At 41.2% G+C, this 17,102-nt stretch overlaps 1 protein-coding gene across 1 annotated transcript in view; it reads left to right on the top strand.

Annotated features, from left to right (window-relative positions):
- Nucleotides 1–17,102, top strand: part of otog (otogelin) — a 36,908-nt gene that overhangs the window by 5,248 nt on the left and 14,558 nt on the right. The window contains exons 8-36 of the mRNA XM_057332643.1: nucleotides 52–260; nucleotides 366–496; nucleotides 600–706; nucleotides 828–937; nucleotides 1,155–1,280; nucleotides 1,370–1,478; nucleotides 1,598–1,644; nucleotides 1,973–2,118; nucleotides 3,021–3,153; nucleotides 3,262–3,439; nucleotides 3,582–3,706; nucleotides 4,862–5,074; nucleotides 5,175–5,340; nucleotides 6,178–6,252; nucleotides 6,414–6,457; nucleotides 6,553–6,718; nucleotides 10,461–10,568; nucleotides 11,048–11,186; nucleotides 11,307–11,441; nucleotides 11,626–11,769; nucleotides 11,859–11,978; nucleotides 12,098–12,214; nucleotides 12,349–12,505; nucleotides 12,656–12,682; nucleotides 13,025–13,192; nucleotides 13,349–13,627; nucleotides 13,709–13,826; nucleotides 13,914–13,993; nucleotides 14,707–17,093. Of these exons, the coding sequence (XP_057188626.1) occupies nucleotides 52–260; nucleotides 366–496; nucleotides 600–706; nucleotides 828–937; nucleotides 1,155–1,280; nucleotides 1,370–1,478; nucleotides 1,598–1,644; nucleotides 1,973–2,118; nucleotides 3,021–3,153; nucleotides 3,262–3,439; nucleotides 3,582–3,706; nucleotides 4,862–5,074; nucleotides 5,175–5,340; nucleotides 6,178–6,252; nucleotides 6,414–6,457; nucleotides 6,553–6,718; nucleotides 10,461–10,568; nucleotides 11,048–11,186; nucleotides 11,307–11,441; nucleotides 11,626–11,769; nucleotides 11,859–11,978; nucleotides 12,098–12,214; nucleotides 12,349–12,505; nucleotides 12,656–12,682; nucleotides 13,025–13,192; nucleotides 13,349–13,627; nucleotides 13,709–13,826; nucleotides 13,914–13,993; nucleotides 14,707–17,093 (6,064 nt within the window). The remainder of the gene's footprint in view (nucleotides 1–51; nucleotides 261–365; nucleotides 497–599; nucleotides 707–827; nucleotides 938–1,154; nucleotides 1,281–1,369; nucleotides 1,479–1,597; nucleotides 1,645–1,972; nucleotides 2,119–3,020; nucleotides 3,154–3,261; nucleotides 3,440–3,581; nucleotides 3,707–4,861; nucleotides 5,075–5,174; nucleotides 5,341–6,177; nucleotides 6,253–6,413; nucleotides 6,458–6,552; nucleotides 6,719–10,460; nucleotides 10,569–11,047; nucleotides 11,187–11,306; nucleotides 11,442–11,625; nucleotides 11,770–11,858; nucleotides 11,979–12,097; nucleotides 12,215–12,348; nucleotides 12,506–12,655; nucleotides 12,683–13,024; nucleotides 13,193–13,348; nucleotides 13,628–13,708; nucleotides 13,827–13,913; nucleotides 13,994–14,706; nucleotides 17,094–17,102) is intronic.

Raw genomic sequence — 17,102 nt, 5'->3', positions numbered from 1 at the left:
TAAAGATGTTAAGTGTGTGCATTTCTAACGGCTGTATGTGTTCCTCTGTAGTGTGCAGCTGCCCCATAACATCCATGATGTTGAACTTGAGAGGATCTCGGACTACATCATAGTGTCTCAGCCACAGGGTTTCACACTGGCCTGGCAGGGGCTCACCGGCTCTGTATACATTAAGATGAGTCCTCAGTTTGTGGGACGCACTTGTGGATTGTGTGGGAATTTCAATGCTGATACGCAGGATGACCTGAAGACCAGCTATGGCAAGTTTCAATCAGTTTTGTACTGACTCTGCTTTCATCAAGTCTCTCTTTATTGATATATGATTAAGCTTGTAATGTTATTGCACTTGCTGATGTTTGGTCCAGGTATTTTCACACATGATTTGGCCATGTTTGGAAACAGCTGGGCAGAGGAGGAGCCAGAGCGAGCCAGATGCCCTGTCGTCTCCTCACTTTACCCCTCACCGTGTGCCACGCAAAGTCCTTTTGTCATATCGGTACAGCACATGAAACACGCACACATCGGCCCCACCGCACTGTGCGCTCACAGATACACCCACAATGCACCTTGTAAATGACAACTCTGGTTATTCATTTCAGAAAGTGGAGGAAGTATGTGCCAGCCTTTTAAAAGAGCCGTTTATGTCCTGCCACGAGTTTGTCAGTCCATATTCATACATGGCCAGCTGCTCCAATGACCTCTGTCTGTAAGTACTGAATATGTATGTCAGTATCATCACATTCTGGAACTACTGACATGATTTACTAAGAAGCTGTAAATGCATAATAAAAACCTACTGACATGCTTTGTGATTTTATCTGGTGTAGGTCTGGTTCCAGTGATGATATTATATGCCAGGTGTTTACAGAGTATGCCAGGGCATGTGCCCATGCTGAACACACGCTGCATAACTGGAGAGCACACTTTCCTGATTGTGGTAGGTTGCTTGGGAATCCCCAAATATCCCTCATGTGCCATGTTTCCTGTTGTCACCATTATAGAAAGACAATAAAAAGAGTGTTTCCAGGGAATGGAACCCATGACCTCTACGCTGCTAGTGCCATGTCCATTTATACTACTGGAGCACTTTTGTGCGTTGTTTTACAGTAAGATACATATTGTTATTGTTTGTTGATCTTTTTTTCTGTCTGTAGATGTCGATTGCCCCGGTGAGCTCCATTTCAGAGAGTGTATCCCATGCTGCCCTACGCAATGCAACATTGAACGCATGTGTATAGACAGCAAGGTGCAGTGTTTGGATGGCTGCTATTGCCCTGAAGGTGGATATTCAATAATGCGAAAACAAAACACATACTCAGTAGCTTAATTCGTTGATGTTCAGTAAATAAAATCTTTGGGCTGTGTTTAGATTTGATCTTTGAGGATGGAGTGTGTGTTAAAGCATCGGACTGTCCGTGTGAGCATCATGGTATGCTCTACCCCTCCGGTCAAATCATACAGGAAGACTGCAACAACTGGTCAGACGTTATTTACTACCCATACTGCACATGCATGATGTAGTTTTTAAATAATGCATGAATAATTGTGTGTTTGTTGAAGTCTGTATCCAGTGTTGATCATTTTTATTGTCTTATAGCACATGTGTGGGGGGAATATGGAACTGCACAGAGCACAACTGTCCAGGTGTGTTTGTTTTTGTTTTTCATCTGACTTCCTGTTTGCTTGATTTTCTATATTTTACTTTGTAATAGCATTAGTTGTTCAATGTCATCATTTTCTCATCTACGACAAATGGTTTTACTCTCTATTTCATTCCATTTGATTAAAATGTTATTTCTTTGTAGAGATTTTGTTTGCCAGATGTAACAAGAAAATTGAATTGCTTGTACCATTTATTCATAAGTGGCATTCTGAAAGCAATTTTCTCTTAAATAACTGTCTTTCAATCTGATAAACTTAATCTGAATTGGAGAACTTTTGCTATAACTGAGGCATTACTCTGTTGGTACAGGAGAATGCTCTGTGACCGGGGACATGTTCTTCCAGTCGTTTGATGGCCGCATTTACACCTTTCCTGCTACGTGCCAGTATGTCTTAGCCAAGAGCAGAAACTCGGGCAGGTTCACTGTGACCATTCAGAATACACCCTGTGGAACCGTGAGTCCCTATGCACTTTTATTCCCTTTGCACAGTAGTAGCATGCCAGACGGAGCATACCAAACCTTTATTCATCATGTTCCAGAATTGTTCTGCTGTGTTGATTTAAAGATTGATCTGGTTGCTGAAATGCAGGTTCAGCAGACAGTCTTAAAACAGTGTCTAGATTCATGTGATTGGTCAAGCTATCTAATCGCTAGTGGTTAGTGTTGCTGGTTTTCTGTTAGTTAAATTTGTTGCTAGATTAAGCAAAAGTAATGCAAAAGATATAGCACAGCCTCTCTCTTGCCTAAGGTCTCGATTTTTGGGTTGAGATGAAACGGTCTTAGATACTTGTGTCATTATTAGACCTTAGCTTCGCTTTGACATGAAACATGAAAAGATACAAAAGATGAAGAGATCGTCCCTCTCAGAGCGTTCCTTTCCCAAAGCCCAGATCTGCTGATGCTAAAACTCAACACGCGGAGAGCTGTTCTGGTGTATGGTGTCACTGTCTGGAATCTCAACAAGCTATTTTGCTTATCTGAGCCTCTGAATGACAGAGCCAGGGACTTTGTAGTTGCTGATGGCAGGAGAGCCAGAGTGAGAGAAGAAAGAGAGAGAGATGTATTTCAGTAAAGCAGCCGGTGAAAGATCCCAGCAAAAGCACCTGTTGGTAGCATCCATCATTTTCTTGAATGGAGTGATTCAGAGTGCAAGTGCTTTATCTCCCGCGAACAGCTCCCAGTAACTCATTCAGTAATCATGTAGTTCAGGAATGAAGCATTTATGTGAATTAGTCAGAATTGAAATGTACAGATGATCCGATATGTTTGTTAGCCCACGCAGACATTTATCCATTGTAGTCCATGCAGTAGTTATTATGGGTGCATGAGTGAGAGCTGTGCGTGTTATTTTCGCAGAATCTGGATGGTGCTTGTATTCAGTCCGTGAACCTGGTGATTGATGAAGATCCACGTACTGAGATCACCATGAGCCACAGTGGAGAGGTTTTTTTAGCCAGCCAGTTTAGAATCTCACTCCCATATTCAGATGGTAAGTTACTGTGCCCGCTCTGTGATATGATGGTCATTTGTTGTATCACTGTGTTGACATGATTTAGTGCTCTAGTGTACAGCCTTTCATCTGTTGTGCTGTGTGCAGATGTGTTTCAGATCCAGGAGCTGTCGTCAATGTTTGTTCAGGTGAAGTCATCGCAGGGTCTGCGTTTGCAGTATAACTGGAGAGAGTTTAGACTGTATCTGCAGCTAGAGGAGCAGTGGAGAGATGATACTGTGGGACTCTGCGGAACCTTCAATGGCAACTTTCAGGATGACTTCCTGTGAGTTCTAATTTTTAGTCCTGCTGATCCATCTCTCTTTCTTTCTCCTAGCTTATGTATTATGCTTACATACATATAACTTCTTCTCTAACCCTACTCCCTACTCTAAGTGTATAAAATGTGGATTACTTTGTCACTGTAGTGCTCCCTCTGGCATGATCGAGAGCACACCATACTTGTTTGGAAATGCGTGGCGTGTGTCTTCGGCATGTGTGCCACGGCCAAGCCTACCCCAGCTTGACCCCTGTGACACGCACCAGCAAGCAGGTGACACTTTTCATTTCCCTTTCTAGCTCCCTATGAGAGGGATTTTCAAACTTTAGAATGCCAAGGACCCCCGAATAAGATTAACCTTTTGTGAGGAACCCCCATTCTAAAATACATAGCCATCTATATTTTTGATGTGTAAAGAAATATTTAAACTTTGTTAGATAAATGGTAAATGTGATATTTTAAAGACAACATATTGTTTCCGAACTTAAATAGTTGGTTACACTTTCAGTTGGAGTGCAAAAAAAGAGGAACTATGGTGATAAAAACTTACTAGAAAGATACAAATATAAACAATTCTGGAGACTATGCATGTAGCAAAAAATAAAAAAACAATCAGTTTAAACTGATTAAAAAATAAACACTTAGAAATTAAACAATCATAATGTTCATAATTTGCAAACATTTTTTGCTTTACCTTTTTCCATGAACATTTTTGGGGACCCCTTGCAACCTTCTGGGGGCCCCCTGGGGTCCCGGACCCCGGTTTGAAAACCCCTGCCATATGACATACTGTACAGAACAGTCATATTATTATTGGACATAATAATATGAGCACTCTTTGTTATAGGGGTTATTGTTATTAATTGTGTAGGCTACAAAGTTGTGCCACAACAAGTTGTATTCATTAGTGGTTAGTTCAATAAATTGGTGAAATAGGTGACTTGTCAATTTCTGTAGGGGACAAATCGTGGAAGCTCATTCAGCTGGAGCATCTATAACCTTAACACCCCGACTGTTTAATGTTTCAAGAGCAACAGTTTACACAATTATGAGAAGAGTTTCCTGCTCCAACCTCTCTAAAGCATCTGAAGCGTCTGTTCTGATAGACGAATGGTACAATTTTTCACTGGAGACTGTTAAAAGTTGTATAAATCTATTATGAGGATTTTAAAGCTGTATTAAAGGCAAAATGTAGTCCAATGCAAGAGATTTCACCTGTTTTCCCGGTGTTCACATTGTTTTATCCAATCCCTGTAAATGATTCATCTTCTTCATTCTAGCTGTTAAAAAGTACAATGCTATACGAGAAAATGCACTTGTACTATTTTTTCATCCAGCAAATAGTAAAGCAATGCACAAAATCCATATTAGTACCTTGGCACAAAGGATGTGCTTTTGTCAAACTCTGTGTTGGTCATGTGACTTCAGCGGCTTATGCAGTGGAGAAGTGTGACGTGCTGATGCAGGAGGTGTTTGCTGCCTGTCATGAGTATGTGAGTCCTGTGGGGTACCAGCTGCAGTGTCGTGCAGACGTCTGTAAGTGTGGAGCGCCCTGCCTCTGCTCCATCCTCGCTCACTACGCCCGCACCTGCAGGAGACACGGCGTCATAATTGAGTTCCGCTCACATGTGCCTGAGTGTGGTGAGTCTGACACGTCTACATATTACAGAGATACATGACAACTGCATTCCTATTGTGCGAGAGGATAAATGTGTTTATACTGTATATTTGTGTTTTCCAGCCGTCGCATGTCCACCCACCATGGAGTACGGAGTGTGTGTGTCTTTATGCCAGCGTCGTTGCCTGTTTCTGTCTGTTCCACAGCCGTGTGGAGACGAGTGTGAGGAGGGCTGTGTGTGTCCGGAAGGAACATACTTGAACACACGTACACACACATGTGTGCCACAGTACGCACATTTTGATTTTTTCCTTCAATCATTCATCCAGCACCCAAACTTCACTTTAAATTTTACGTATTGAATATGATAAAATCTTCATTCTCTTAAAGATATTTTGAGCTCCGGTGATCACCTATCATCATGGACAGCAGGCTATTTCTCATACACAAATAATTATATAAAAATGTGAAATGAGCCACTATATAAAGCTTCAATGTGTAATTTTGACCTAGATTTGTTTATTTCGCGTGTGTGAGGGAAGCTTTTGGAAGTCTAGCAGGCTGTAAAATGTTATGGACCTGACAACCTCAGGTGTTGTATAACGCTTTTAGCCTCCTCACCCTCGCACGGGTTCACTTCCCTTAAATGTCCCGTGTCTCCCTGCCACATACTCAGTGCTAGAGTTACAGCTCTCATGCTGGCAAAAGCTTAGAGAAAGTCAGGACGTGACCGAGACGAACTCTTGTTACTACCAGGTCACATAATTTTGGAAATACATTAAAGGGATAGTTCACCCAAAATGAAAATTCTTTCATTGTTTACTCACCGTCATGTCATTCCAAACCTGTGGCTTCTGCAGAACACAGCAGAGATATTAAAAGATTTTGAAGAGAGTTGGTAACCATCAACATTGTCCCCTATTTACTTCCATTGTATGTGCACAAAACCGCTAAGACATTTCTCAAAATATCTTCTTTTGTGTTTCACAGAAGAAAGAAAGGCATACAGTTTTGAACCTGATTAAATGACAATATGATTTTTATTTTTAGCTAAACTATCCATTTAAGCATTTGTAATTCATAATATTCTGGATCTGTGTCTAATATACAATGTTTTGTGTTACAGGAGTGAGTGTCCCTGCAGTTTTCTGGGTTCGGATTACTCACCCGGAGATGTGATCATGACATCATCAGGTGTACAGTAAGATAGTCCCATTCACTCATTTTAAACATTCAACACTCTGTCAATCTCTGCATTGCATGACATTTTTCAGTCAAAAATTGTGTTTTGTATATATAGCAATGATCTAAATACTCGCATGGCCTAAAATCTGTGAAAATCTTTTTTTACTTCTTCAACAGGATTTGCCAAGATGGAAAGCTATTTTCCCAGAGCACAATTATTGGTGAGTATCGTGTTTCAGCCTCTAAATTGTGAGTCTGAGTTTATATTTGTGCACTGCTGAATCTGACAATATGTGTGTTCTTCATCCTCTCTCAGATACACTGTGTCCACCGGACCAGTTTTATGAGGATTGTGGGAACAGAGTGGACAGGCTCTCAGCCAGTAAAGGTTTAGCTTGTGAACAGACCTGCGAGTCATATTTACTCAACCTCACTTGCTCCGCCCATGAGCCGTGTGTGCCCGGCTGCGTTTGTCCTGCAGGGTGAGTTCAGAGCCACTATATTTTTATTGAATGTATAATTAGTATCACTTGGTAGTGCTTATTTTTTTATCTCCAAAGGTTAGATGTTTCTGTATATGTTTGTAATAGAGGATTGTGTAGGTGAGTGCTTGTATGTGTCTTTGTGTGTGTGTGTGTGTGTGTGTGTGTGTGTGTGTGTGATGGGGCAATGATCCATGGCTAAGCTTCAGGAGTAGCGTCAGGAATGACACTTTTCCATTACACAAGCATCCACTATGATGTTTTTCGATAATCTGGGTCAAACGGTGTTTTTACACTATTCGGAGTAAAAATGATCATTGGCAGCTGTGCGTATACATATAGAAAAGATTTGCAAAAGCACACTCGGGCAGCAATCAGCAATTCCCAGAAGCTCCCTCACAGACAAATGGCATTCCTCTCTACATGTTGAGGTCTCACACGGATAGTGTCTGTTGGAGGAGGTGCTGATGTCGATACAGATCAGTTAAAGGGTCTCAGACTGACTCAGTGAGAACCTTTGCTGCTTTCTGTGGTGGGTGAAAAGAGTTCTTTGTCGTTCGATTCCACTTCCCTTCTTTTTTTCTGCCCCTTGCGTCACGTTCCCACTAAAGGGGCCTCGGAGAGCGCGACTCTTGAACTATAGATGGATTTTTGTCATCTGATACATTTAATGCCAGTGTCTACACAAGCAAACTGAGGTTAAGTGCCACATCACAAGCTTAACTTCCTGAAGCAATCCTCAGCCATAACAGCACGATAAGACCCTAGTTTTCTTCTGGGTCTTTGAGTTTCCCTTTTTATTACGTTTGTGAAAGATTGTGGCTAAATTGACCTGGAAATCTTAAAGAGCTTACATTTTGTTCACTACTCCTTTGTTGACAGCATCAAAAAGTTGTATTTATTAAAATTGGTCAACATTGGTCTTAATTAACATTGCAAGGCTTTTTAGGTTGGGAGGAGTTTGCTTACTTGCTCATTGAATATTCAGACCTCTGGAGATGCTGAATTACAATGGCAATCTAATACTCTCAATACAAAGCGAACAACTCTCATGAACATTCATCACTCACACACTGAATGAGCTCACAGACATCTAGAGAGCAACCAGAGTCTCCACTGCAAACAGAGGCGATGTGATATTTTAGATGGCCGAATGTGTGTGTGTGCGTGATTCACCTGCTTCTGACTTACTGACCTTTTTAACAGAAAAGCGGTACTCAAGAGCATCATGGGAAGAAATATCATGGGTTAGATTCTGTCATGAGTGTTTAATAAATTCCTGCAACTTGATAGTTTGGCATCTGGACTGGTGTAAATAAGTCACAAAGGGCCCTTGAGAAGTAGTGATGATGAGATTATTGATAAGTGGAAATTGTTATTATGTGCTGTATATGCAGTTTCCAGAGGTCTAAAATGATTACAGTGGAGGACACAGCAGAATGTTGTGACACAGCAGAAAGTCTACAACAATATGCTGGGAAAAAGCTAAAGTATGGCAGAATAATAGATTAACTGTGCTGCCGTTCATTTTAAACCTGAAGTGTGTCATTTTTATTCATTTAAATGCTTTTCTCTTTATCTTATTCTGTCCTTTAATATGCAGTGACTATAACTGTGTTGACTCTCTAGTCTTTTCTACTGGGACTGTCAACCATGCAGTGTATTTTCAAGCATGTACTCTTTCATGAAGACATTTATTGCAAACACTCATATTCAAAGACAAGCAAAGGATGTGGGCATGTTGGTTAACATGAGTGTGTGTGTGGTACGTGTGGTTTATATTTGAGCTAGACCTCTCATGCTGCTTGAATTCCTCCCCTGCTCACATTACCTATGGATTTTTGTTACAATTTTTTGTTTTTAAAATCACATATTTTGAATACCTTTTCAGTATAACCCATGGCCGGCTTCTCTCTTTCTCTCTGCCCATTAAGCAATGAGTGATGCTGATACCTGTGTGTCTCATGGGACCAGCGGGTATAGGAGTGTTTTTGTGAGCAGGGGAATTCCTGTTCTAATGAGACAATTACCCCCTCCTCCACCTCCAAGCAACTTGGTTAATGGCAGAAATTCTTATTTACGCAGTAAACAGGTGCACAGCTGGATCAAATAGCTGATAAGCTGCTTAAAGACATTCCTATACTTCATACTTCAAAATCAGCACGTTTTCATTTGACAACATGAAAAGCAAAAAGCAAAATAGACATTTGTATATTTTCTGTGATCTTTCTGCTAAGGATATTTCACTTGTGTGAATACAGATGCTAAACAATAGTTTTCTCTCTTGGGAATAGGGTCAGGGTTAGGGTTAAGGTCAGGGGTCAACTCAAATGACCTCTGTTGCTTCTCGAGTGTCGTGCATTTGACTGGATCAGAGATGAGGGTTCTCACAGTGCTAACAAGAGTGAGGTCACATTGCTAAAATCTCCTCTTGAAACCTGCAGATCTCATTGTGGCCATTGTATGTTTTACCAGAGATTAGAAAGTACGTTTGTGTGGTTTAGTAAGTGATAAGGGAGGTTGGAACGTGTGAGACGAGAGTTTGTGGGATTTTAGGTAGAGCTGGTATGTTTAAAACAGAGCACATATAGACCGAAACAGAAGCAAGTAAATGAGCTTCAGTCTGGAACATTATGGTATCGCCATAACTCTAAATGAGCCACCACATACCCTTAACCAGATACACCTAATAAATTCACCCACTGTGCTGTAATTGTACAGGTTAAAAGGAACAACGTCTTTCAAATTAAACACCGAAATGCATTCATATTGCCATGAGCTATATTATAGGCACATTATTATGCAAAATGTATGACACACAGGCCATATAAGAAACGTTTATAAATGTTGAGAAAACAACATTAAAGCAAAGGAACAGGACATTTGTGATTCGTTGAATTTAGAATTTGGAATTGATTTTTTTAGTTTGATATATACATTTTTGGACTTATATTATGTTATACTATTTTTCTGCTGCCTGCAACCCCCTTCAGAACAGACCTATGACCCATTTCTACTGTAGGCTGTGTCCCACCACCTGAGAACTCATCTTACAATGGCTTCTTTTAAAAACAATTCAATAGTAATAATTTTACAAAATTAGACACAAAAACCTCCTTTTAGAATATTTGTAATTTTAGCCCCCCAGTCTTTTTGTTTTGTTCTATTTGAGTCATGGCACAGGAAAGAACCCAGCATCACCAGTGCATGAAGATAATTGGTGAGCAATGGACTGTGTGATTGTTTAGTTATGGTCCCATCTCTCCGTCTCTTAATAAATGCACGCAGAACAGCGCTCCTGTAGGTGCATATGTGTTCTTTGATGGGAGTAAGTGATCCAGCATGCTGGCTGTGGGATAAAGAGAGCTGTTAACGCCTGTCTATCTGGGGTGTAACTTTACTCAGTTCTTACAGACAGTGTGCTGGGAACTCTCAAAGCGCCCTCAGGCCAATGAAAATGATTTGCTGCGATATTACAAGATCTGTATCAGAAAGATGGAAAGGGGGCGGGGCTAACTGAAAGGAAGCTTGGATCTGTGAGAATGAGAATGGTCTGCTTTTCTCAGGTGACTAGTGAGGTCTTTCTTTTATACTGCTGTTCATCCAGATATTCTTCTGTCTCAGGCTGTCCATCCAAAAGTCCTGCGGCCCTGACCTCTCAAACACCGGTCATATGTTCTTTTTTAGCCTATTCGTATGTGTGATAGGTCTACAGGTTCATGTGTGTGTGTGTGTTCCACAGGCTCCTAAAACATAGCGATGAGTGTTTCGATCCACATGCATGCCCTTGTTTGTGGAAAGGGAAAGAATATTACCCAGGAGACAGAGTATCATCCCCCTGCCATCAGTGGTGAGACTACATTCACATCCATTCTGTGGATTTTTGCAACTGTGACAGTTCATCCAAAAATAAAATTGATATCATCATTTTCTCACCCTCAAGTTGTTTCAAACCTCTGTAAATGTTATTTTTATGCTGAACCCAAGGAATATTTGGAAGAACGTTTGTAACCAAACAGTTCTGGGTCACTATTGACTACAATAGGAAAAGAAACTACTGTGGTATAGTCAATGGTACCCCAGAACTGTTTGCTTTCCTACATTCTTCAAAATGTCTTCTTTTGTGTTTAACAGAACAAAGTTGAAACAACTTGAGGTTGAGTAAATTATGACAGAATTTTCACTTTAACACAATGTAATGTTGCTCAGAACCAACTAAACAGCATATTTATCACAGACATCAAATTTCACTAAAGACAATTGGAAGAGAACAGGAAGAGAATAAATATATAGTTAAAGTGCTTGTATGATGTAAATAATGTGTTGCAGTGTGTGTCAGCACGGGACGTTCCAGTGTGAGTTCCGACCGTGTCCATCCATGTGTACGGCGTATGGAGATCGACATTACCGCACGTTTGATGGTTTCCTGTTTGATTATATCGGTGCCTGCAAGGTGTATTTGGTCAAGGTTAGCTCTAAGCAAGAATCTCATCATTCACATCCTTATTAAAAGAGGAACTGACTTTTGTATGTGTGTGCATGTGTCATTGTTGACCAAAATGTTTTCTTGTGTGTGTGTATGTTTTAGAGTTCAGTAGATGCAATGATGAGTGTCACAGCGGAGAATGTTGACTGCTTCGAGAGTGGCGTGATCTGCAGGAAATCTCTGCTCATCTCTATTGGTCGCTCCTTCATAGTGTTTGATGATGACTCCGGCAGACCTGTGAGTATACTTTTAATATTTCATACAGATACTTGCACGGATAAATTTGAAGAATGATGTGTTATTATATTAACAATATGGTGTTCTGGCCAGTCTTATGTTTACTAAAATAATGATTTGGTTTGATGATTTGATAAAAAAAATACGTTTTTTGAGATTATTCTGTTTTTGTGGTTCATGACAGAACCCATCCAGTGTGATCGACAGGCAGAAAGTATATAGCTGGCAGGCAGGATACTACACTATCGTGCATCTGCTTGGGGAGGACCTCACAGTGCTTTGGGACAGAAAAACCACCATCCATATACAGGCTGGACCCCGCTGGCAGGTCAAGCACACACATAAACACACTGCGGTGACAGTGATGTAGGTGATAAACGTATTGTAACTACATACTTGTTTTTATTGTCATTTTAGGGCAAGCTATCTGGTCTGTGTGGAAACTTTGACCAGAAGACAGCGAATGAGATGAGAACACCAGAGAACATTGATTCATCCACACCGCAGGAGTTTGGCAACAGCTGGACAGCAGCAGAGGTATGACCAACAGAAAAGCACACATACAATAAACACGCTTTACTTTCTCAGTGAATGAACATACTGTACATGTGTAGCTTAGTTTGACAGTAATTGTTTCTGTGGGAATGTCTCTTCAGTGTGTGAACAGCCCTGATATAAGGCACCCCTGCAATCTGAACCCTCTTCGTGAGCCCTTTGCAAAAAGACAGTGTGGAATTTTGCTCAGTGAAGTGTTTCAAGTCTGCCACCCAGTGGTAAGTGAGAGTACTAACTTGCTAGTCTAGTGACCAGTCCATCTTAATGCACTCATTGTGTTTGTGTGTGTGGACATGTAGTACATGTGAGTGAGTGAGGGTCTCTGTGTTTAAAGGTGTTTGATGCTCTGTAGGTGGATGTCACGTGGTTCTATATGAACTGTCTGGTAGACACGTGTGGTTGTAATCGTGGAGGAGACTGCGAGTGTTTTTGCACCAGCGTGGCGGCATACTCTCATCGCTGCTGCCAAAAGGGCGTGACAGTAGATTGGCGCTCCCCTTCCGTCTGCCGTGAGTGCCAGCTTTTTGATCACATATCCTCGGTACACTGCAACTATAAAGTGAATACAGTTTCTCTTGAAAGACATGAGGAGACAGATCTTGCAGTGTTTCAGTTACATTTTTGTGATATAATAATAATTTGACGTTCTCTGTTTACAGCTTATGACTGTGAATACTACAATAAAGGTACATCTGCATATTTTCCCCATAGAACAATCACACATATAGGTGTTTATATGAGTAGAGGAGGGACCTGAGAAAATTATATTATATGGATATATCAAATTCACGATTCTTCATGTTTACTGTAAATGTTGTCAATCTAAATTCCTAACAAAAAGATGAGTGTAAGTACAAATATTGGGTCTTAACATGACAATATACAGTTTATTGAGATATACGGTATTGCAAAATGTTCATATATATATTTTAAAGACAGTATCAGGCATATAGAATATTTGGCATTATAATTTTACGCATGGTGTTTTAAAATGTGTTGTTTTATGTGTCTGTGTATCTTCTTCATAGCTTTAGGGAAAGGTCCATTTAAGCTGTTGACCTACAGAGAGAGAGGCACATTGTTAGCAGCCAATAAGACAAGTGGACTGGTGTTTCCAAAAAGAGATACTGCAGGAACTGATGAGGTTCTGACACTGTTCATGATGACACCAGGCCTCAGCAAAGTCAGACCACATGGTGAGATGCTCAAGTCAAACAATATACAATTAAAATACTTTCATCACCCGCCACCATATGGCTTTAAATATATTTGTCTTATAATCAAATCATACAAACTGAACCATGTATATACAAATGTGGAGTTTCCAAATGGGTTTAATATCGTTGTTGCAGATTCATCACTGGTGTCATTTGAGGCAGCAGACAGACCCAACTACTTTCTGAGAGTAGAGCGCAGTGGCCTGCTAAGACTGCAGAAATGGGAAGAAACTGTAGCATTCTGGGATGCAGCTACATTTGTTCTTCACATGGACACATGGATTTCAGGCTTTGATTCACTGGAGTCCTTGGCAAGGCCTGGGTATTTCTTACATTTCATGATGTCCAGATTCCAGCTCATGAAATACAGTCACTCAGATCGCTACCGCAGGGCTACTTTATTCAGACTGACAGGTCAGTATGTGCACATATATCCATACATTTATATATAGAACAGAAGATAATATTGACCTATAATCATTATTTTTACTACAGGCAATATACCGGACTATCCAATGGGTCCTCGATGTCAGTGGCGGTATGAATCATGTGTGAGTCCATGTTTCAGGACATGCAGTGATCCATCAGGTCTGAGCTGTACCAGCATACTAAAGTAAGAGTACATACATTTTATTTATATATGCAGAGCGCCACATAAACACCTGTTTGGCTAAAAGTGTATTTTTGCATCTTTCTGTAGGGTCGAGGGATGCCTGCCCCAGTGTCCAAGTCACATGGTATTAGATGAGGTCACTCACAGATGTGTCTATCTGGAAGACTGTAAGCTACAAATAAGGCTATTAAGTCAAATAAAACATCCTGTCAATGCTTGTTCTTAGTTTTATTGCTAAAATTTGACCTAGTAATTGTTATATGATTAGACCAAAAGTATTGTTTTGTTATTTAAATTGTATTTTAAACCAGTATACTGATGCAGTATATTGCCATGGCTGATGTAATCGGACGATATTTAATATTTTTACCTATCGTATCGTCCTATAAATCTTTAATGAATATTAAGTCTTATTTAATAATACCATTGGGGTCACATTCACAGCCCACTGGAAGCTCCAGGAGGAAAACAGATGTGATATAAATGAATTTAACACATTTGAAAACATTTTACCTCACAAACACAAAAGTGTGTACTGTATCATTTTATGTGTTAAAGTCTGTTTTGATGCTAAGTTACATATTGCTAACTAAGCACGTAAGGAACAGTAAATGTTCATTTAGTTTCATTGTTCATTTAGTTTCATTACATTTCTGTTATCGGCCTCATACTGGCCAATAGGCCAGTTTTCTCAATTTTAGAATGGGCGTTAAAAACCCATATCGGTCGACTACTAAATTCAACTCATTTTAAAATGTTTCTATTTTTATCCTGACCTATAGGAACCTATAAAACAGCACTAGTTTAGCTATCTTAACATAACACATGTACTATATACACTATAGTTGTTTTAATTATCATATTTTGCGTTTATTTTTAGGCATTAAGCCAGTCGTTGTACCTCCATTCACACCACCCAGCACTGCCATAACATCGACATCATCCTCAGCAATTTCCACCTTGAGTGTTCCTGCTGTTTCAATATCATCCACAATTAAAACTATGCCAGAGTCCAGCACCACTGCTGCTACACCTACAACACGCATGCCAACGACAGGAAAACTCACCTCGTCTGCTGTCAGACCTGTTCTAGTGGAAACCATTACCACATTAACAACATCCTCTTCCTCCTCGATCCCACTGGCGTCCACTGAGAGAACCACTAGAGCATCGAGCACCACTGACAGTCCCACTTTCCCCACCACAGTGCACACTACCCCTATCTCAGCATCTCTCACTGTGACCTCTACAACAACCAGGCCGACAGAGTCCTCAGTACCACTCACCAGGACCACAACTATCCCGACTGTGAGCCATACTTTGTCATCTACCTCAAGTAAGGAGCCAACCAGAGTAAGCACTTTACATGTGCTTCCAGTCTCAACTAGCATGAGGTCAACACAAGCCACTTCCCCAACAGTTGAAGTCTCATCTCCCCTTACCTCTAGTACCTCGAGTACTGAGACCCCCAGAGTCTCACAGACCTTGAAAGTCACTGAAAAGACCACAACTCCAAAGGTGATGTCTAGTAGTAGCACACAGACTGCTTCTGAAACCATCAGCACGACAAAGTTCACTTCACCAGCACCCACAACACCAATATCAGCTTTGAGTACTTCAGTCACAATAGCAAATCTCACAGTTTCTACATCTCTACACACTTCAAAGACAACGCCTGAGAGCACCCCTGAAATCCAGAAACCTTTGGATACAACTACATCCAAAACTGTTTCTACCCCCCCGCCGGACACAGAAACCTCAACCACCCACATACCAGTGAAATCCACCAGCTCTGCTTTTCCAACACAACCTCCAACTCAAACAACACCTTTTATTCCATCAACCTCAGAGCAACCTGAAACATCAAAAACTACATCCGTCTCCACAACCGCTCCAACAACCTACATCACCACAATGTCCTCTCAAGTGCCTGTATTTGTGCCAACAGAAACCACAACAAAAACAACCCATCAGCCAACATATTTTGTTCAAACCTATCCTGAAGTTCCAACAACTGGGAGGACATTACAAACAGATTGGAGAGAAATCCAAACCACATCAACTCTGTCTATACCTTCTGAAACCTCCCGAACCACTGCCAGAACAACAGAGACCCTACTTACCACCTACACCACCATCCCATTCACCTCAGCACCTACAGAGACAACATCAACGCTACTAACATCCCAGGTGTCACTAACTGAAAAGACAACATCCACAGCTACATCTGCTTCTACAATAGACATTACAGAGTCTCACTGGGGTTTAGTTTCCACAACTGCTCACCTCACAGATAAAGTCAGCACATCACCACCTCCACCTTATTCTATGATCACAACAACTGCAGTGCCTGATGTATCTTCACAATTGACAGTGACGATGGCAACATCAGAATCTAAAACTCCAACAAAACCCACAGAAACAAGTGTCATTTCAGAGAAGTCTCTACTAACTTCCACCACGACTGAAAAGGAGACGGTTCCCATCATTCAGACATCAACAACCAAACCCATGACCACACATCCTGTCACAGACACCACTAGGGTTTCTCCTGACAGGGATATAACCTTGCCGTCAACTGCTTCAACAACACAGACGTCAACAGTCTTGCATGAGTTCATCAGCACTTCCAGCACAACTCCTGAATTCACAGCACGTGTCACACCAGTCGTGACCTCACGGGTGTCTGTTGCTACCACACAAGAAGAAACTCCAGGAGTAGTAATCCAAACCAGCACTTTCCCCCCAGCCACAAATGGGACATCACTCACAACACAAAGCACTTCCATACCCACAGATAAAATGACCACTGCATCCACAGATACAACCACAAGTATTCCTGTAGCTACAACACACACCACTGAAACCACAACCGAATACACATCTGGATTTACAAAACACACAACTGAATCCATTCCACGTTCCACTACACTGCTGTCAGTAACTGGAACAACGACGTCTGCTTCGGTGGCCAGCTTGGCATCAGTTGTTACCCAGACTGCCAGTACCACACCAGTACCACCTGCTTCTCCTACTGTCATTGAGAGCATTGCCGTCACCAGCGTGAGCAGCTCCACAGAGCGCCCTCTGGTGGATAAACCTACCTCAGTCACATCCAAACCGCCTGCTCCAGACACCGCTCGAACAACACTTGGTTCGTCCGTAATGACCAGCCCTCCCTACACCACACAACCAGAGCACTGGATGACTACCCAGACGCCTGCGGTTTCCAAAACTACTGCACTCATGCCCGGCAGAGTATGCACTGTGAGTCAC

Source organism: Triplophysa rosa, linkage group LG1 (genome assembly GCF_024868665.1).
Source record: "Triplophysa rosa linkage group LG1, Trosa_1v2, whole genome shotgun sequence".
NCBI classification, from domain to species: domain Eukaryota; kingdom Metazoa; phylum Chordata; class Actinopteri; order Cypriniformes; family Nemacheilidae; genus Triplophysa; species Triplophysa rosa.
This window is presented reverse-complemented; position numbering and strand designations above follow the sequence as displayed.